Source organism: Hippopotamus amphibius, chromosome 12 (assembly GCF_030028045.1).
Source record: "Hippopotamus amphibius kiboko isolate mHipAmp2 chromosome 12, mHipAmp2.hap2, whole genome shotgun sequence".
Lineage (NCBI taxonomy): Eukaryota > Metazoa > Chordata > Mammalia > Artiodactyla > Hippopotamidae > Hippopotamus > Hippopotamus amphibius.
The window spans coordinates 70,504,707-70,526,307 of NC_080197.1; the positions used below are offsets into that span (position 1 = coordinate 70,504,707).

Genomic DNA, 21,601 nt, shown 5'->3' on the forward strand with positions numbered 1-21,601 from the left:
GTTTTCTCTGTCTGGAATATTCAGCTTTTCTCTCTCCATCTAGTTAACTGAACTTCATCCTTGAAGATTTAACTTATGGTTGAAAACTTATGCCCACACAAAACCCTCCACTCAGGGATTTACAGCAGCTTTATTCATAACTGCCAAAACTTGGAAGCCAGCAAGGTATCCTTAGGTGGATGTATAAACAAACTCTGGTCCAGACCACGGAAAATGAAAAGACATGGCGGCTACACCTGAAACTATCACAACATTGTTAATCAACTATACTCTGATATAAAATGAAAAGTGAAAGAAAGAAAGAAAAGACATGCAGAAAACTTAAATGCATATTACAAAGTGAAAGAAGCCAATCTGAAAAGGCTGCATACATGATTCCAAGTACAGGATATTCTGGAAAAGGCAAAACTATGGAGATAGTAAAAAACCCATGTTTGCCAGGGTTTGGGGAAAGGGGAAGGGATGAATAGGCTGAACGCAGAGGATCTGGGGGTGGGGGTGGGGGGGCAGTGAAAATACTCTGTATGGTACTATTGGGTTGGCCAAAAAGTTTGTTTGAATTTTTCCGTAAGATGTCACAGAAAAACCCGAACGAACTTTTTGGCCAACCCCAATATAATGGTGAATACAGATCGTTATGCATTTGCCCACAGGATGCACAACACTTAGAAAGAACGTAAGGTCAACTATGGACTTTGGGTGATTTTGATGGGGCAGTATAGGTTCATCAGGTGTAACAAATATCCCTCTGTTACTCGGGATGCTGATAATGGGGAAGGCTAAGCACGTGTGGGGGCATATGGGCCATCTCTGTACCTTCTCAATTTTGCTGTGAACATAAAGATGCTTAAAAAAAAAAGTCTTAAAAAAATTTGAACTTATGCACCTTCTCCTTGAAGTCCAGATTAGATGTCCCACTCGTGAGCTTCCTTAGTTAGTACCTTCTATTATAACTGTAGTCTTTTTACACAGTCACTGATTTACCTGTGTGTCACCCCCACTGAACTATAAGCATCTTGAGGGTACATTTGTAACCAAGCAGGACCCTACGGGCCTTCCCAGGACAGACCCCTCCCCCGTATCCTCTGCTGGAGCTCTTCTCTGAAGTACCCAGATAATAGTATCTCATGCATATTTCACGCGTTTTTCAGATGCTAAAAACCACTACCAAAGGGAAGAAATTAACCACTTGATGATAATGAGCAAGCAGCTCCCAGACCTTCTGGCACCTAAGGGCTGGTACTGTTAACTGCCCTGTTACCTCGCCATCAGCCAATCAGAGAATTATGCATGAGCTGATCACACACCCCGGGACCCTCCATCACCTGGCCTTTAAAAAGGGTTTGCTGAAACCCTTCCAGGAGTTTGGGGGGCAGAAGTCACTTGTTCTCCTAGAATGGCCCTGCCATAAGCCTTTCTCTGCTCCAAACTCCAAACGCTGACACCTTCGTTTGTTTGGCTTCACTGTGCATCCGGCAACGAACTCGTGTTTGGTAACAGATTCATGTCTTACCGGTCTTTAAATTCCCATGCAGATGCTTAATACATATTTTCCGAATAAAATGCTTTAAAAAAATCTTCCTCCACATAAATGGAACTTCTAAGTATTAAGAGAAGAAGATTAAGAATCTCTTTGGCAATAAGGTGACAATGGATATAATTTCTAATTTAAACTCCTAGTTCGTATCAATAGGAAATTTTTCTTAATATTTTCATCAATGTCCGCTGTTCATTGTCATGACTGAAAAATATATCTCTTCAATGATAACCGGGTCATTGTATGGAAACCTTGATTCTGAAGTTTCTAAGTGAGGAAAGGTCTACTTACCTTCTAGTGTGAACCACGTGAAAGGAGATTCAAAGAGTGTGACCCCTCCATACCCTGGACCCTCATGTATATCATCTACGGAGGTAAAATGCGCTGAGCCCCTCAGTCTCTGGTTGCATCAGGAAAATTACTCCAATGGGAATTCACATTAGCGTTTCCTTTACTTTGGTCACTCTTCAAAACAAATAATTGTAACATTATTGTAATTCAAGAGCAGGTCATCTTCTGGATACAACTGGTAGAGTTAGTTTCACACAGTGAACCATTGTTCACAGGCATCTCTGGCAACATATGCCTCCAGCAGCTATTGGCTAAAACTAGAGCTGTTGGTTCTCAGGTCTAGAATAATAACCTACAGCTGCATGGTGCCTTAAGTTTGAAAGCTCTTTCACATCAAGCAAGATAGAGATATTGTGAAAGATTAGAACACTTGGCAAGTTCGGTGTCAGTGGTTTAGTAATGTTGCACTTGTTCACATGTATATGGGGCTGGGGGTGGAGCCAGCATCCTTTTAGAAACATACTTCTAAAACCTATGCCTTAGTCCTTTTCCATTCATGCAATCAACAAATATATTTTCATTAAGTATTAACTATGTACCTATTATGTACCAGGTACCATGCTAAATATTAAAGTTAATGTTTTAACAATAGACACCATTGTTTTCATCACTATTATCCATACCTATAAACAATAAGTCCTGCAGAATCCCAATTCCTTCCCAAGTCTTGACTTGCACATTTAACTTAAGAATTGCCAGCCTAATGAAGGACCCTCCATGCCTCAAACAATTGAAAGAGGATTCTCTTAACTATGCCCCAGATAGAAGGCACTGTAAATTCTTGAACGTGAAGAAACTGTGATCAGTGGTTGCCTCTGGGGAGGAGGACTAGATTGGGACACAGAGGTGAGAGGCAGTGTTTTCTCTGTACAGGCATAGCTGGGAGATATTGTGGTTCAGCTCCAGACAAAGCAAATATCCCAATAAAGTCACACAAGTTTTTTGGTTTCCCAGCGTATATAAAAGTTACGTTTACACTATACTATAGTCTATCAAGTGTGCAGTAGCATTATGTCTAAGAAACAAGGCACATACCTTAAAGTATTGCTTAAAAATGCTTGCTATCAGCCTAACCTTCAGCAATTCGTAGTAGTAACTTTGAAGATCACGGATCACAAATTGCCATCATACTAAATACAATAATAATGAAAAAGTTTGAAATATTGAGAATCACCCAAATGTGACAGAAACAAAAAAAAAAGAGCAAATGCTGTTGGAAACATGGCACCGATAGACTCGCTCCAGGCAGGATTGCCACAAACCTTCAATTTGTTAAAAAAAAAAAAAAAAAGCAACACCTGCTAAGTGCAATCAAAGGAGGTATGCCTGTACAGTGTACATTTTTGTACTGTTTGACTTTCATCGTGGGTATTTGCGTGTTTTCTGGCCTCCAGGAGGAGAGAAGGCACAGCTGCAGACCCTCAGGCACCCACGACGGTGCGGCCTCCGCCCTGGCAGCGCGCACAGAGGGGATGCGGGGCGTGATTGGGTGAGTGGGGCGCCGTGGGGACCCGGGGAAGGGCTCCTGGCTCTCCCCGGTGCCCAGGGGACCTGCTGCAGGTTGCTGGGAAGCAGCTCCGGGTTGCAGGGCGGAACGTGCCCTCCCCCTCCCGCAAACTTTTGGCCGCTGCAACGGAAGCAGGAACTGGGTAACCACAAACCGGGGCCTGGGCGGGAGCTGTGGAGCCGCCCAGGCGTCCTCACCAGAGCCCCTCGCGGAGCTGCCGCTGCTTCCCCGAGAGCGCTGGGCTGCCCTGCGCCGGGAGGGCAGCCGGGCCCGGTCCTCCCGTCTCCAGGTAAAGGCTCTCCATCCTCCCCTCCAGGCCCCGCGGGCAGCATCGCCACCTGCAGGGACAGCGGCGCCCCCCCCCCCCCCCCCCACCGCTTCCCCTCCGGGAGCTGGAGAATCTGGGCTGGGGCAGAGAGGGATGCTGGTGGCCCCTGTATCTCGGAGTGGGTCCCCAGGAAGACCAGCAGTAACGGCAGAAGAATGGTTTAGTGAGCCACGCACATTTCCTCAAAGGAAAGGCAAATGTCCCATTTTTTCTTGTATGATTTGTCTCTTGTGTTTATCGAACCTGCTAATTGTCTAATACTCTGTACGGTGTGTGTTTGTGTGTAAGTGTGTGTGTACACAGTTATAAACACCTTGATAAATTAAGTTCGATTATGCTGTGAGAAAGATGATTTCCCATATTTGACAGAGTGCAGGTACGATCCCGTGACTGGTCAGCAGGCCTGAAAGCTCGGGTGCATCTTCTCCTTCCCACCTGCATCCTTTTCCCACTCTATTTCAACAGGATTCAGCCTCCCTCTGAACCTTTTTTTAAAAAAAAATTGTAAGCTTGTTTTGATCTTTTTATTGTGGTAAAAGACATACTGTAACAAAATTTATTATTTTGATCATTTTAAGTGCACACTTTAGTGGCATTAAGTACATTCATATTGTTGGATAACCACCACTACTGTCCATTTTCAGGACATTTTTGGCACCCCAATAGAAAAACACCGTACGCATTAAACAGTAACTCCCCATTCCTTCCTCCACCAACATCTGGTAACTTCGATTCTACTTTTTAAATCTGTGAATTTGCCTAGATACTTTATATAAGTGCAATCATACCATGTTTGTCCTTTTGTATCGTTTAATTCACTTAGCATAATGTTTTCAAGATTGTAGCACGTATGAGGATTTCATTTCTTTTTGTAGCTGAATAATAGTCCATTGTATGTATATGCCACATTTAAAAAATCTATTCATCTTTGGAATTTTAAGGCCTAAATAATAATGGATTAGAAGAATTAATTTACCTAATAATTGTTTGGTGTCATTAAGGAGATAAGCTCTTTAGTACTGCTTGCCGTCCAGGCACAGTAAAGATGCTGGCGCTGAAAGCACAGCTCCTCCTCCTGCGTCCCGGGGCATGGTTCAGGTTTCTTTGCAACAACTTGAGGAGAGATTTTTAGAATCCATTGGAAGTGAAGTGTTGGCCTGGTTTTTCTTTTTTGTTCCTGTTTTGTTTTCTCCAGTGACTTGCAAAGTGTGGCAGCATAAAAAGTAACTTGTGCCAGGATTCTTAACCTGGGGAGTCCGTGGACAGTACTCAGAAAGTCTGTGAACTTGGGTGGAAAAGTTTATTTTGCTAACCTCTAAATGTAGTGTAGCATTTCCTTTAAGAGGCATGTAGGCAAAAGCCGCAGTAGTATTAGTGGTAGGGTAGCTCTGATTTCCCACCGGTAGAAATCATAGATATTTCCATATCATGTTGCTTACTGTGTATATCTCAAAATCATTACATTCAACACTACTTTCAAATTATGGCAATGATTAGACATATCATCTGTTATTTATCACACAGTTTTTATTTTAACTGAAAATGGGGCTGATGGGATCTAGTTTATAGGATTCTTGTAAGGATTAAATGACAATATATGTAAAGTGTTTAGCATAGAAAAACAAATGTTATTTTCATTTTATACTGTTTTGGAAAGTCAGACATAACAGTTAGCAAGTAAGGTATTAGACTTGTGCTCTATTACCATATACTAGTTTGTTTTTTAACCATTTTGATGTGTTTTTGTTGTTTTGTTTGTTTATTACTAACCAAAGTCTACCTGTTTACATTAGAGTGCACTCTTGCGTTCTACGGCTCTATAGGTTTTGACAAATGTAATGACATGTATCCATCATTACAGCATCATATAGAATAGTTTCACTGCCCTAAAAATACCCTGTGCTCCACATGTTCATCCCTCTCTTTCCTCCAGGCAACCACTGATCTTTTACCGTCAATGTTGTTTTGCCTTTTCCAGAATGTCATAGAATTGGAGTCATACCTTTCACACTGACTTCTTTCACTTAGCGATATGCAATTAAGGTTCCTCTTTTTGTGTCTTGATAGCTCATTTCTTTTTATTGCTGAATAATATTCTGTGTATGGATGTACCACAGTTTATTTATCCCTTCACCTATTGAGGGACATCTTGGTTGCTTCCAGGTTTTTGGCAATTATGAATAAAGTTACTATAAATATTTGTATGCAGGTTTTTGTCAGGATTGAGTATTGTCAGTTTTTTGGATTTTCGCCATTCTTATAGGTTTGTAGTGGCATCTCATTGTTGCTTTAATTTGCAATTCCCTAATGACAATGGTATTGAACACCTTTTCGTACGCTTCTTTGGTGAGGTGTCTGTTTAGATCTTTTGCCCACTTTTAATTGGGTTGTTTTCTTTTTGTTAAGTTTTAAAAGTTCTTTGTATATTTTAGCTACCAGTTATTTACCAAATATGTGTTTTGCAAATACTTTCTCCCAGTCCGCGGCTTTCTTTTCATTCTCTTAACGGTGTCTTGCACAGAGCAGAAGTTTTTAATGAAATCCAACCTATCAATTTTTTAATTCATAGATTGTGCTTTTGGTATTGTTATCTTGAAACTCATCACCTAATCTAAGGTCACACAGACTTTATTCTATGTTACATAGGAGTTTCAAAGTTTTGCATTTTACATTTAGGTATATGATCCATTTTGAGTTAATTTTTGTGAAAGGTTTAAGGTCAGTGTCTAGATTATTTTTGGGGGGGAACACGTGTCCAACTGTCCAACACCATTTTTGAGAAGACTATCCTTTCTCCATTGAATTGCCTTTGTTCCTTTGTCAAAGATCAGTTGACTGTACTTGCATGGGTCTATTTTTTGGCTCACTATTCTGTCCCATTAATCTATTTGTCTGTCCTTTTGCCAGTACCATGTTGTCTTGATTACTGGCACTTTATGGCAAATATTGAGGTCAGGTAGTGTCAGTCCTCCAGCTTTGTTCTTCTTCGGTATTGTGTTGACTATTCTGCGCCTTTTTGCATTTCCATGTAAACTTTAAAATGAGTTTGTTGAGATCTGCAAAATAACTTGCTGGGATTTTGATTGGGATTGCATTGACTTTGTAGATCCAGTTGGGAAGAACTGACTTTTTTTTTTTCTTTAAGAACTTTTATTGAGATACAATTGACATACAATAAACTGCATATATTTAAAGTGTACAATTTGATATTTTTTTCTTATTAGTGATGTGTGTATGGCAATCCCAATCTCCCAGTTCATCCCACCCCCCCCCCCCCACTTTCCCCACTTGGTGTCCATATGTTAGAACTGACTTCTTAACAACATTGAGTAGTCTTGCTGATGAACATGGACTATATCTCCATTTATTTAGATTTTCTTTGATATCTTTCATCAGAGTTTTGTAGGCACATTTTAAAAACTTTGATAATTATATTTCAATATAACTATCTTCCTTTGTAGTCCTATATATTTCATTTCATACATTTAAAAACATGTCTTTTATACAGTTTAAAACATGTTGAAAGAAAGCCTAAGCATCACCAGAGTACCAAGAGGTTTATGACCAAAAAGAAAAAAAAAAAATTAAAGAAGTGGTAATTCTGATCTAGGCTATCATATAGTGAACAATTTGTATTCTGGAAATGAGGATAGTTTCTGGTATAGCCTTGCCAGTTTAACTTTTTTTTTTCTGGAAGAACCAGCTTACCCGTGGAGTTGGCATTATACACATTATGACGTTTGTGTTTTTAGAGATTTCAAAAAGAACACTTGTCCTTACGCTTTCCTTCAACTGCTGATGGGCTAATTCCTAGAATTAGATTATCAGAGCTAACCTGCCTCTGGTGTGACAGTTAAAAAGAGGCAGCAACAAGAAAGGCATCCTCAGTTTTCTCATCTGTAAAATGAGAAAAATAATAGATTTTTTTTTAAGAGCTGGTATAAGAATTAACTAGGACAATTTAGGTAAATTTCTTAGCACATTGCCTACCACTCAGTAGGTGATTTTAAAATGCTGTTTGTTATTACTGAGAAAGAAAAGATGTCCAAAAGGATTATCACTGCTTCATCAATGACCACAGATTTTATATCCTTTCCTTTCCTGGTTAGGAGAGGCAAGAAGAGGAAGGATTCTAGACTGAAAGTCAGTCTACTGTTTATACCTCTTCTTTCCTAGATGCTTGTCAGATTTTAAGCATTGATGTATATGTGTGTGTACTTACTAGCTTTTTGCCAAGTTTTTAATGAAAGATTGTCTTAAATCTATTAAAAGTGAAATGAAATAAAAATACTTGTTTATTTATGTCCTTCTATGAATTATGAGTTGTTTACATTAACTCAAAGGAAATGAAATGTATCTTCTCTAGGTTTGTTCAAAGAAACAAAACTTAATGATGATTTCCTATTTTTGTCCTAGGGAGAAATTCCATCTTCTGTACAATCTTCTTGAAGCAAACTCAGGCCAGAAGGAGTTACCCAATCTTTGGAGACTAAGACTAAACTAAAATTTAAAATGTTCTTCCGGGAAGGATCGAGCTTAATTTACACTTCTGTAATCATTTGTTTCCTAACACTAAGACTGTCCACCAGTCAGAACTGCCCCACCGAGAGCCTAGAGGATGTGGTCATTGACATCCAGTCATCCCTTTCCAAGGGAATCAGAGGCAATGAGCCCATACATACATTAACTCAAGAAGACTGCATTAATTCTTGCTGCTCAACAAAAAACATATCAGGTAGGTAATAATGCCTTGGCAACTCTTTATTCCGTGTGTTTTGTGATGTAAGTAGCTGGTTGAGGAGGCTGAATAGCTGGTACTAGTGAAATCGTTTGTACTAGTGATTCTCAATGGGGTAGAAAAGTGGGTGGCAAAATCACTAGTGAATGTTCCATAGTGTGCTCTCCCCTCCCCTAAGCTGAGCCAGAGTTGCTAGTGAGTGTATGTATATCGCTCAGATATCTGGGTAGAAAAAGGGTTGAAAACCACTGGTGTTGTGTTCTAACAAGCATCTGAAATGTTAAAAACAAAAGTTCTGGGACTTCCTAGGGGGTGCAGTAGTTAAGAATCCGCCTGCCAATGCAGGGGACATGGGTTCGATCTCTACTCCAGGAAGATTCCATATGCCTCAGAGCAACTAAGCCTGGGTGCCACAACTATTGAGCCTGCGCTCTAGAGCCCATGAGCCACAACTATTGAGCCCATGTGCCACAACTACTGAAGCCCACGCACCTAGAGCCTGTGCTCCACAACAAGAGCAGCCACAGCAATGAGGAGCCAGCGCACCACAATGAAGAGTAGCCCCCACTTGCCTCAACTAGAGAAAGCCCATGTGCAGCAACAAAGACCCAACATAGCCAATAAATAAAACAATAAACAAATAAATAAATAAATAAACAAAGTCCTATTTAAATGCTTGGCTACCATCATCATGGGGTATTAGAATATAGTGTGATATTAGAAAGAACATTTAAACAGAAAGGGAGTTGACCTAAAATAAAATTGTCATCTCATAGGGAAATCAGCATTTGAGTTTTAAGTGGAAGCACAGAATTTCCATTTTATCTCCCTTCCTTGGCGCTGGTGGCACAGGTGAGTCAGGAAGCCACTGGCCACTAATTGCAGCTTGTAAGAATCTAAGAGGCATGGGAAGGGGTTGAGAATGATCCATTCCATGACACAGAAGGAAACTGAGGCCCACAGGTTTGAACCATGCTCTTGCGTATTTCAGGCTCCAAACCTATGATCTGGAAACAGAAGTATACACCCAAGTGAAAACAATGATTGTTTTTTAGTTACTTATGGTCCTGTCCTAATTTCCTAAGTGGAAAAAAAAAAACCCAAAACCACCTAAGTTTATTGAGCATCTAATGCCTTGCTAGGTGCTGGAGATAAAACAATGAGTAAGGTGGGAAAGGACTTGCTATCAAGGACACAAGAAGAACTAGTGAACACTGGGCTGGTGATTTACTTGATTTATCAGCTGACTAAATCGTGTGTTTCCTCTTCGGTCTTTTTTTCCTTTTTGCACTATGTGATTATTTTTAATGTCCAGAGTTTATAATTCGAGGGCCAGCGCTTTCTCCTAGACTCAAGTTTATCAATGCTCAGTTGGCTTGTGAGGCCAGTAGGGATACTCCTTGTCTAATTTGGTTTCTGGGAAGACTTCATTCAGGTCCTTAATGGTCCTCTGACCCAATGGAAATACGTACTTCACTTTCTCCAGATCTTTCTCGTATTCCTCAATCCTGGTCTTCGAGAGAGACAAAAACTCAGCACAGCTTTTCACATCTTCTTTTTCTTTAGCATCTCCCTGGGCAGTATATTTATCCTCCAGCATAGGAGGCTTCAGGGCATTACACATCTTCTCAAAGTCATCCGCCAAGCCAGCCTTTGCCACGCTGGCCTTGCAGTAAGCCCAGTCGATGGCAGGTGGCTTCTCAGGCAGAGCAGCCAACCTGGAGGTGAGGGTCTCATTCCAGGATTTCAGGGAATTAGCAGCAGCCTTCTGGTTTCAGGGTGTGATCTCCCCAGAAACTACCCAGTCAATGGCTTTTAGAGCAAGTTTCCGTACAGCCATCTTGCGATCCTGCACTGATCCCGGCGGCCCGCAGTCCATAGCCTCTCTTAGGTCTTTATTTCCCATTCATTCTGTAATGATTGTGGTATAATAAGATAAACACATATGGATATGAAATTGAAGGACACAAAATTTTGCATATTTATATTTATTTCTAGCCTTTGTCCTTGATTCCTGATACAGAGCTCCTAAAACCCTGGGAATTTCCAGAGCATGGGAGCTTCTTCTGTTATTCATAATGAGCCCCTTTCAACCATACCTGACCTTACGCTAATGAGCTGGCTCTTACTGGAGCACTAGATAGCGTCAGGGTGGGTGCTAGTCACCAGAAAGACCAAGCTTTGCTTAGAGGTGTGAAACTTTCAGCCTCCCCACCCATCTCCAGGTAGGGGGAAAAGGGGTGGGGCTTGAACCCAGTCACCAATGGCCAATCACTTAATCAATATGCCTGCATAATGCAACTGCCATGAAAACCCCTAAACGATGGGTTCCGGGAGCTTCCAAGCTGGTGAACACATCCATGTGCCGGGAGACACCCCAACTCCACGGGGACAGAGGCTCCTACACTCAGGATCCTTCCAGACCTCAACCTATGTACCTCTTCATCTGGCTGTTCATTTGTTTCCTTTACAATAAACTATGACAGTAAGTATTGTATTTTCCTGAGTCCTGTGAGTAGTTCTAGAGCATTATTCTTGGGGTAGGGGGTGGTAGCCAAGTTGGGCATATGTGTGAGTGACCTGAGGACCTGATACTGTGACTGGTGTCTGAATTGGGACAGTCTTATGGGACTGAGCCCTAGACCTGTGAGGTCTGACACTCCAGGCAGTTAGTATCAGAACTGAATTGAATTGTAAGACACTCTGTTGGTGTTAGAGAATCAGAGAATTCATACAGAAATGACACCACGTATTTGCTGTCAGGAGGAAAAAAAATCCTTCAGTGATCTTCTCAAAGAAGACACTTTTTGGACACTCTTTATAGAGGAGTAATTTATGGAGGTCTTAGAGATCTCATTTAAATTTGTAGCTTTTCTTTAAATGTTGATGTCAACAATTATGGGAAATAGAAACATCACCTACAAATAGGGCTGAAGGCCATGCAGACGTCTCCTGGCAACTTGGGAAACCTTGCATTTCTCTTCAGTTCCATGGTGGGTGTTTAGTAAGAAATGAGGGTTTGCAGCTTTATGCTGCAAGCAAAAGAACTGGTACTGCTTCACTGTAAGCAGAGGTCATTGTGAGTCTCAGTGAGTAGATCTCAGGCTTTTCCCTCTTTTACTGAGCATTGGTTTTTAACTGTTTAGGGCTCAAAAAAGCACTTTGATAATTTGCCTATAGCCACAGACTCTTAAAAATGCCCACAAATACAAAGGACACAAAATTTTGTGTACAACTTGGACCCTATGGACCCCCCCCAGGTGCCCCCAAAATGGTATTGTAAAATTATCACATTGTGGGGAAGGAAAAGCCAGAGTAACGAGTACCTTTCTTGTTACCTGGGCAGTGGAGAGATGACAGGATAAAAACCCCTGCAGAAGCGAACTCAGCCTTCTTTCCCATTGGGGGAGTCAAGGGTGAGCTCTGACGACTGCCTGATTGAGAGACAAAAACGATAAGGAAGAGCACTGATAAAAGCAAAAAATAGACTTGGCGTTTCATATGCTATGCAGATACATTGTGGAAGGAGGCGTGAGACTAAATTTACTGACACCCCCCCCCCCCCGCCCCAAGAAGACCAGACTGATGGCTTTGTAGGCATCTAAGATGCCTTCAGCTTGCAGGAGATACGTACAATCATTAGGGTTAGATCCCTTTCCTAAGGTCCGACGTAGTGGTGAGTTGTAGAGTCAGTATATCCATGTATGTTTAGATAAATATTTTAGCAAATGGAAGGCTTCTTTCTAAAGAACTAAATGTACTATTAAAAATGTGTTTTGCCAAAATTACCTTCATTCTGATTTTTGAACCCAAGGTCTTTAAAAATTGCTTTCTGTGACTAAACAAAGGAAAAGGAAATGACTCAGCAACCAGCAGGCACGGAACAAAGGTTTTTCTGTTGTGTTGGCCACAAGAATAAGTGAAGTTTTCCTGCTCGCCATACTCTTTGGAAAATCTTATTTCAAAATAATGCGTATGAAACCTTTCATTGCAGGGGACAAAGCATGTAACTTGATGATCTTCGACACTCGAAAAACAACTAAACTACCCAACTGCTACCTGTTTTTCTGTCCCAATGAGGAAGCCTGTCCCCTGAAACCAGCAAAGGGACTTATGAGTTACAGGATAATTAGAGGTAACGAAAACATTGTTCTTTGTCTTTTGTGATTGGAATTATGTAAGGATATGATGCACGAAGAAAGGTTTTTTGCAAAAGAGTAAGAAAAACTGCCAAAAGGGACCACAAATACAGAGGCACAACAGAAAAATCTCATGATTTAAAATTCAGTTTATTCAACAAACATCTTTTTTTTTCAATGAAAGACCTGTGAATGATAGTATCTTGTTTTATTTTTGTTTTTACCTTCATAAGATTAAAGACATATAGATCTTTCATGTAAGCACTTCATGTAAACGTAGAACCATGTCAGCAACACTGGATAAGTATGCAGGTCTCCAGGGTGACCATTTTGAAAGGGTTAAGACCCATGTGAACACAGTATAGAAAATTCCAGTACATTTGTCATTAGGTTCCAATTATTTTGTAATCACATTCTCTGAAATCAAACTCACTGGATTTTATTATCCAGACCTGGAAGGAAGCTCATTTAAGAAGTTTTTGAGACATAGCCACATACCAGATTGTGTGCAAGGCATCGGAAATACAGTCTCTAAATTTGGAAATTACGTTATTTGCTCAGAGTACAGAAAATAAACAAGTAAAAATAATTGGGTGTATCTTGGTGAGATTTTGGCTTGTTAATTTTTTAGGATGAAATGCTTTCAAGTATGAAATTTCCTTTTATTTCAGTTTTATAAAATTTTTATCCTTATACCCTTAGGTACTAATAATATTCCCTTTGTTCATTTATTCAATAAGTAACACATTTTATTTAGCATCTCCTATGTGCCAAGCACTTTTTATGCTCTAAGGATACAAAGATACAACACTAAACGTGAAAAACAAGGTTCTCACTTCTGGAACTAATGTTTTAGGAGAGAGAGAGACAATAACCTTAATAAATAAATAATCAAGAAAAATAGAGTCATCATGGACAAAGAGAACAGACTTGTGGTTGCCAAGGGGGAGGGGGGTGGGGGAGGGATGGAGGGGGAGGTTGGGGTTAGCAGATGTCAGCTATTATATATAGAATGGATAAACAACAAGGTTCTACTATATAGCACAGGGAACTATATTCAGTATCCTATGGAAAACCATAATGGAAAATAATATAAAAAAGAATGTATATATACATATATATGTATGTATGTGTGTGTGTATATATATATATATACCGAATCATTTTGCTGTACAGCAGAAATTAACACAGCATTGTAAATCAATTATACTTCAATAAAAAAATTAAAAAATAACATTTAGTGGTCATAATAAAAGGAAACATGGCCTTTATATGAGAATATATTTTCAAAGCAGAGAAAATTAAAACATAAAATTCCCATTTTAAAAAATAGAGTCACAAGAGCTATGCAGATAATTGAGCTAAGACAACATAACAGATAATCACACAGGGACTTCCCTGGCGGTCCAGTGGTTAAGACTCTGAACTTCCACTGCAGGAGATGCAGGTTCAATCCCTAGTCAGGGAACTAGATCCCGCATGCCACACAGTGTGGCCGAGGAAGATAATCGCTGAGTGGACCATCTTGATTAGATGATCAGGGGAAGTATCTGTGAGGACGTAAACCCTAAGCTGAGATCTGAACACCGAGGAGCCAGATGTATGAGCACTGTGGGAAGACCTTCCAGGCAGAGGAAGCAGCCTGTTCCAATATCCTAAGGCAGACTGGTTTGGGAGTGTTTGTTCAAACACTCCAGTCTCAGCGGCTGACTCATAGAGAACCATGTAAAGAGTGATATGCAAGAAGGAAGGGAAGTGGGGAGATCCCATCAAGCTCTGTAGAGGGTAGGGAGTTTTAATTTTAGGTGCATGATGGGAAGGCGTCGAACGTTTTTCAGCAGGCGTGTAACACGCTGTTTTAAAGGTGATTCTCAGAGCTCACCGTGACTGCTCTGTTGGGAACGGACAGTGACAGTACGCAGCAACAAGAGGGCAAGTGGGAAGGCTGGGTAGGAGGTGGGACAAGATCCGAGTGAAAGGCTGTGGCCTTGGGGACCAGGGAGGTGGTGGAGGAGATGGAGGCAAGTAAACACACGGGCCGTTTCAGAGGTAGCGCTGACAGGGCTTGCTGGTGGCATGGATGTGGGGAACGGGGAAAAGAGAAGAGGGAGGCGGAGTCCTCGTTCTTGGCTCGAGCATCTGGATGGATGGCAGCGCCGTCTACTGAGCAGGGGAAGATTTGAGGAGACGTGGTTTTAGGGTCCGGAGGGAGAGTGCAGTCAGGGTTTTCGAGGGATGGTGCTGCCCCAGGCGCCCAGACACTGACCCAGCTTTGTCCCCTGAGTGAGGCTGTGTCTGAGTTTCGTTCATGAACCAGGAAAACCCGCTGTGTCAAACATTCCCTTAAATAAGAGCATAGAGCCCAGATTGCTTGTGTAAATTCTTCCTGAATAGAGATAGAAGCCCAGGTCTAAAAAGATTGGCAGATAAGATACAAAGTTTCAGTTTTGCCAGATGAAAGCGTTCTGGAGATGGCTGATAGTGATGGTTGCGCAAACTCAGGGCCGTGGAACTGCACGCTTACAAAGGGTTAAAGTGGTACATCGTATGTAGTATATTTTACCACAACTGTTAAAAAGAATAATTTTTCAAAAAGACTATAGCACAGAACAAATTAGGCTTCTCAGAACACCCTGGATCTGACCTCGTGTGGAGAGCATCTTGTCGTCCTTCTGCCCTTTCTGGGCTTCACACTGGCCAGGGTGGCTGCCCCTGACTGATGCCTTCACATCTATATATAATCTTGGCGAAAAACACCAGGGCCTACGGTGTTGTGTGGTTGTGGCTTCTTGCTGGTCCTCTTTTTTCATCACCTGGAACATTGCAGAGGCTGACAGACACCTGGGGATGATATCCAGAGGGAAATAAACATCCTGGTCTGAGTTTCCAATGAGGTCAGGGCTCAAAGACACTAATTGGAGCATTATGTTCTTCTCCTTCAAGAGCTCCCATCAGGTGGAAGTTTGCCCATCACATCCGCCTCTCCGGTCGCTTCTCACTGCTTCTTCTTCATTGCGTCCTTTCTTCCACTGTCAGTGTGTGTTCCCTGTGTCTATCGCCTATTCCACGATTAAAGCAGAATATTAAAGTAATTATACGTAGCTTAATCCAGTAATTCGACTTCCATAAAATCTATACCAAAGAAAAAGCTCTTGGTGTGAAACTGTTTATCATGTAATTAGTTTAAAAAGTGAAAACAGCACTTTCCCAATTTTTAAATTACATGAAAAAAATTTTAATTTTAAGGTATATGTAAATGTTAATGGTTGCTGGGACATGATAGAAATTATAGTTGAATTTGTTTTATACCTTTCATAGTACTTTTGTCATGTCGTTTCTTTTATAATGCATGCATAAAAGAGGGAGTGTGTGGTGAAGATTGCATTTTCTCCAGTGGAAGTGGGAGAAAGGGAACTTGGCTTGTGCGTAAACCTTGCAAGGGGGAGTGTGAAGGTGGTGAATGAAGTGGAATTAGAATCGAACAGTTCCTGTGTCGGCCACGAGGGGGCACCATCAGCCCAGGGCAGGTTGATATTTAGGGGCAAAGTGGCACCAACCCCAGACTTGGTGTGCAGCCGCCTGTCTGTATCTACAGATGTTTACAAATTGTGTTTGTAATTCTATTTATGCATCCACCCATGTTGATGGATTGAGATTACTGCATAAAAATAAATTATCTGCCTGCTGATTAGAGTGAAATTCAGTATATATAAGCTCAGTGGTTTGTTTCCAGATGAACTCTATTTCCTATAATTGACTAATGTTTACAGACCAAAAGTTTGAAAGATGATAGTGTGCTGTGTTCATTCTGTAAAACCATTGCATCTTGGGATTATTTAATGTTTGTTTGTTTGTTTTTGGAACTTGGTGGTCTGTCATTCCTCCAAGGAACTAGAAAAAGGGAATTCAGAAATAGAGTAAATTGAAAGTCTGTTTGCTCAGCTGGTTTCCAAGTTAATAATCAGTCCCTAAATTTTTTATCTAGTGAAGTCACTTGAAAATGAAACTCAAAGGAGAGGAGAGGACACAGGGCTATTTCCCAACCCCTTCTATAGCTCATGGCTACGTGACTCAGAGAAAACACCACACCCCAATGGCAGACATCAGTGCGTGAGGTGAATGGAGCAGGTGTGGAGGATCTAGGATCTTTGGTTCTAGGATCTTTGCCAATAGATGAATCTGATCAAGAAATGGGACTAGCCCTAGCTTTGCTTTATTTATGACCTTGCATGCTTGAAAAAGAAAACAGCTGTTTTGGTTGTTCTTGTCAATGGCCTTTTTTTAAGTTCTGAGTTCACACACCTCACAGAGCATTTACTTAGTCTTCTTTTTAAACTTTAACATGAAATATGATGAGTCCTGCTCTTCTTAAAAAATATCTGACACAACCTAAAAATACAGATGCTGTTTATCTTGTGCTGACATCAAACCTACGAATGTGGTATCACCTGCGGCAGAAACTCTTTTCTGCAGCGTTGTTGGAGGAATTTCAGGCATCCAAGTTCTATTTTCGAGTGTCCCAGAGCAGGTGTCCACAAACTTTTTCTGACAAGGGCCAAATAATAAATATTTTAGGCTTTCCAGGCAAGTCTTTTGGGCTTAGTGGGCCATATGCAATCTGTCGGACCTCTTCACCTCTGTCCTTGTAATAGAAGCAGCCACAGAGATTATGTAAACAAATGGGCATGCTTGTGTGCCAGTAAAATTTTATTTATGGGCACTGAAATGTGAAATTCATATAATTTTCATGTGTTACCAAATATCCTTTTTGATTTTTTTCAGTCGTTTAAGAATGTAGAAAGCATTCTTAGCTCGCAAGCCATGTAAAGAGAGGTGGCAGGCCAGATTTGGCCTTCAGGCCATAATTTGCTGACCCCTGCCCTAGATGGATTAAGAGGTGACAGTTCTAGAGGACCTGTGGGTGGTGTGAAGCTTAGAGGGTAGTCAAAGATGTCACAAATCTGAAGTTGCCTCTGGATCTATTTGTTAGCAGAGAGGAGAGTGAGGTCTAGTTTAGAAACTGGTATTGAGGCGAGTTGAAATAGAAGAGGGAAAAGAGAACAGGGGAGAATGAACCAGTAAATGCTAGGAAATTCCTTTGCTTCCTTCCTTGTGTTTCTGCAGTTCTGATTTAAGTGAAACAATTAGCCAAGTAGCAGAGTGATACAGAGCATTTCTGATGGTCTTTCCCTGCCCCGGATGCTTTAACCAGACTTTTCAGTTCAAGCTGTGATAAACCGCATGTGTGACAGAGAACACCATTCTAAACTTTCTCACGCAGGAGGACCTGAGGCTGGTTCCTCCCCAGCAGGAGTTGGGACTGTGTGATGTTCTGCTCTTTATGCCAGCCATGTGGCCATCATGATTTCAAATACTGGTCCATGGTCCTCAGAACCTAAGATATTGCCTGAAAAATTTTAATCTTCAAGAGTCAAAAGGAGGGGACTTCCTTGGCGGTCTAGTGGTTAAGACTCCGCGCTTCGGGTCATAGGTTCCGTCCATGGCTGGGGAGCTAAGATCCTGCAAGCCGAGCAGTGTGGCCAAGAAAAAGAAAAAAGAGTCGAAGGGAAATCTCTCAGATCGCTTCCCTCCCCATTTTGGTGCTGAAACCTGTGTTTTTTTCATTGAAAAATGTTACCAGCTTTGTGCTGCTGCCTTGGCTTCGGGGACCCTCCGGCTTCCTCCTCCTCCTCCTTGTGGAAGGCAAGTCACTGGGATTTTGCCTCCTCTCCTCGTTGTCCGGTGGGCTCCCCCCCACCCCCCTCATTGTGAGATCTCTCCCAATGATGGCTTGCTTCCCAGTTGTCATAGCAGTCCCAGCTGGCACAGCCCCGTGTCTCACACCAGCAGTTTCTCTGCCAGTCCTCTTCCTGCCTCATCACCCCGGCCCAGCTTCCGTCCCTGGCCTTGGCCCCTGAAGAGTCCCCATCTTCCTAAAACCTCTTACTGCCCACGCGGAGCTCCTCTTAGCGTCTCTGCTAGCCGCCTGCCACCTCTTCCTTCATTTGCCCGATCCTCCTCTTCACATTTCTCTCCTTCTCTACGCCATCACTCTAGAAATAAACCACAGCATCTGGGGGGAAGGCAGGGTCATCAGGTTCTGATTTAGCAATTTGTATTTTTCCATTTTGCACCATGAAATGTCAAGTGTCAACCGTTGGCGGTCTTACTGAGCAAGCTGATACCGTTTGTCTCTTTTAACCTCCCTTCGCCTGGACATATGGAAGTCTTCCGTTATTTTCTTTCCGTTTTCAGATTCTCCGTCTTTGGCCGGAACTGATTTGCCCAGCCAAGAGGTAGCCCAGGAAGAGTCCCTCTTCCGTGGCAGGTCTTCGCAGGCCGTCACTCGCACGCCCCCTCCTCCGACAGGTGATTCGAAGTCCACGGTCTCATGGGGAGATGCGTTTTCTCAGAAGTTTGGATCCTCAGATCACGTGGAGAAACGACTCCAGATTGATCCGGAGAGTCCACACGTGACTGTTTATGAAGAAAAAGACCCCTCTCAGAAGTCACCGTCTTCCTCAGAACAAACAGTAGCTCATCTGCTGCCTGAAAACGGGACAGTGTTCCCTACTACGGTGGCCGTTGCTTCTCTGCACACCATCCCGGCCACTCCAAAGCCTGCATCTCTCCCTGCCGCCAACACTGCGGTGATGCCTTCTGTGACTTCTCAGCCTCCAGGGGCCACCTCCGCCCCACCTGTAGCCATGGTCACTAACATGACCACAATCGAGGTTCCAACTTCCATCTTTAGGGCATCGACAGACTCGAAAGGCCCACCAGACATGGTGCCCTTTAGAGACATTTCCAACCTGACTCTGAACGCAGAAGCTACCAGGCACCCCGCTACATTTCCTTTGTCCAATGTGGATTCTCCTGCTACAAATACAACAGCTTCCCAAGAAGATGGAAAGGCCAGTCCCGGAGGCCCCTCTCTGAGCAGCGCTCCAGGAAGCCGGCACGGCCTTGCATTTGAACAGTGGCTCCTGGTTGGGACTGTGCTCTTCGGGGTCCTGTTTCTCGCCACAGGCCTGGGTCTCTTGGGCAGGACGCTCTTAGAATCCCTCCGCAGGAAGCATTACTCGAGGCTTGATTATTTGATCAATGGCATCTATGTTGACATCTAAGGTGGACACTAGATGTCTGTCTGTCTCTTTTGTTTTTTTGGCAGGGGCATACAGGATCTTAGTTCCCTGACCAGAGATCAAACCCTTGCCCCCTGCAGTGGAAGCCAGGAGTCTTAACCACTGGACTGCCAGGGGGGCCCCTAGACGTCTCTTGATTCATGTAGTGACTAGTACCCCCAACGCAGCTCATCTGCAAGGCTTTTCAAGTATTTTTGAAGACAGGCAAAGATGCCTCCTACTGCTTTCTTTTTGCTTGTTCTTTGAAGAGAAGGGGGAAAGAAACAAACTGGATGATTTGCGGGATCTGTCTCTAAAATATTAGCTGAAAACAAAGCTCTACCTAAAGCAATAAAGAATAATTGCCACATCAATTGGAAAACGACTGGCTTTTTACAAAGAAAAAGGGTTAGGAGTCCTAGGCTCCAATTCATTAATATTTCTGGTTCCAGATAAAGTCGACTGTTTATGATATTAATTCTAATGGATTTACTTTCCTTTTTATATGAATTCCAATAAAACTTATTCCAGATGTATTTCCTTCCAATTAAATATTTGAATAAATCTTTTGGTACTCGGTAATGTTCTTGTAAGTGCCACGTCCAGCTGGATAACTTTAAATTTATTCCCACCAGCAAAATGATTAAATGATGAAAGTATGTGTTCTAAATTAAAATGACAAACCCCCCTTTTCCCATCAGTGAGCAAAGAGGTTCCTTTGGGAGAGTTCTAGCAGAATATTAGCCTGCATGGAGACAGTGATAAGTGAGTTCTGAGAAATGGCCAAATCTACTTTGGGTCTGTTCTAGTTAACTATTTTTTCCAAAAAAAATAAGTAAAATAAAATAGGCATTTTCTAAACTTAAGTAAGTTTAAAATGTAACAATATTATTTATAAATCCTCATCTAAGCTTGACCAATAGTCAATTTTGGTTTTATTTGGAATAACATTGGAAATCATTGATAGTATTTAAAGTTACAGGCATACCTCATTTTACTGTGCTTTACTTTATCATGCTTCGCAGATATTGCATTTTTTACACATTGAAGGTTTATGGCAACCTTGCCTTGAGCAAGTCTATCGGTGCCATTTTTCAACAGCATTTGCTCACTTCATGTCCCTGTGTCACATTTTGGTAATTCTCATGATATTTCAAACTTTTTCTTTTCAAATTTTTTTATATTTGTTCTGGGCATCTATAAGCAATGATCTTTGATGTTACTACTAGGACTTGCTGAAGGCGCACTTGATGGTTAGCATTTTTTAGCAATATTTTAAAATTAAGGTATATACATTTTTTAGACATAATAATGTTGCATTTTATAGATTACAGCATGGTGTAAACATCACTTTTACATGCACTGGGAAACAAAAAAATTCGTGTGACTCGCTTTCTTGCCATAGTCGCTTTACTGCAGTGGTCTGGAACCGAACCCGCAGTATCTCCGAGGTCAACTGTATTATTAAATGATTAGCATGCTGTAATTTTTATTGATTAGTTATAGTGTCTGAGAAATGTTTTTAATAACGAGAGTTTGCCAGACAAGTTACAGTGGGGTAACTGGGAATCCAGGAGGCTGCCTTGGTCAGTCTGACAACTCGCCTCTCTGGACTTCAATTTGCTTATTTGCAAATCAAGAGGTTTGGTCCCTTCCTGGTAGCATCAGGGTTTTTAAAGACAAAAATGGGATTCAGGTGAGAATTTACACAGTGAACGCTAGAGGGCAGTAGCTGGTTAATAAGGAGAGTGAAGAGGCAAATGTAGACAAAGACAGAAACAGGCTTTCTCCTCTTTCCTCCTTCCCTCCTCCTCCCCGTCCCCTCGCCTGGAACCCCTCCCTCTCTCCCCTGGTTTACACTAAGCTCATAAAGCTCA

The 21,601-nt window shown here is 41.8% G+C and overlaps 1 protein-coding gene and 1 pseudogene across 3 annotated transcripts; one reads left to right on the forward strand and one right to left on the reverse strand.

Moving 5' to 3' along the window:
* The first annotated feature begins 3,516 nt into the window (after nucleotides 1-3,516).
* Nucleotides 3,517-20,288, forward strand: MANSC1 (MANSC domain containing 1). 3 transcript variants are annotated; one of them, XM_057703347.1, is made up of 4 exons: nucleotides 3,517-3,684; nucleotides 8,140-8,458; nucleotides 12,456-12,596; nucleotides 18,970-20,288. In XM_057703347.1, the coding sequence occupies exons 2-4, from the start codon at nucleotides 8,236-8,238 to the stop codon at nucleotides 19,725-19,727; spliced, it is 1,122 nt and encodes a 373-aa protein (XP_057559330.1). In that variant the 5' UTR covers nucleotides 3,517-3,684; nucleotides 8,140-8,235; the 3' UTR covers nucleotides 19,728-20,288. The 3 variants fall into 3 exon arrangements, with proteins under 3 accessions (XP_057559330.1, XP_057559328.1, XP_057559329.1); XM_057703345.1 differs by having other exon boundaries at nucleotides 3,518-3,684; nucleotides 18,856-20,288; XM_057703346.1 differs by having other exon boundaries at nucleotides 3,518-3,684; nucleotides 8,144-8,458; nucleotides 18,856-20,288.
* On the reverse strand, nucleotides 9,822-10,301 carry LOC130833584 (ATP synthase subunit d, mitochondrial-like; annotated as a pseudogene).
* Nucleotides 20,289-21,601: the final 1,313 nt, after the last annotated feature.

Bases quoted from the DNA above. Each gene is read 5' to 3' on its own strand.
- MANSC1 (XM_057703345.1), top strand. From the start codon at position 8,236: ATGTTCTTCCGGGAAGGATCGAGCTTAATTTACACTTCTGTAATCATT. The intron at 8,459-12,455 runs GTAGGTAATAAT...CTTTCATTGCAG, and splicing joins CTCAACAAAAAACATATCAG to GGGACAAAGCATGTAACTTG. The intron at 12,597-18,855 runs GTAACGAAAACA...TTCCGTTTTCAG, and splicing joins GAGTTACAGGATAATTAGAG to ATTCTCCGTCTTTGGCCGGA.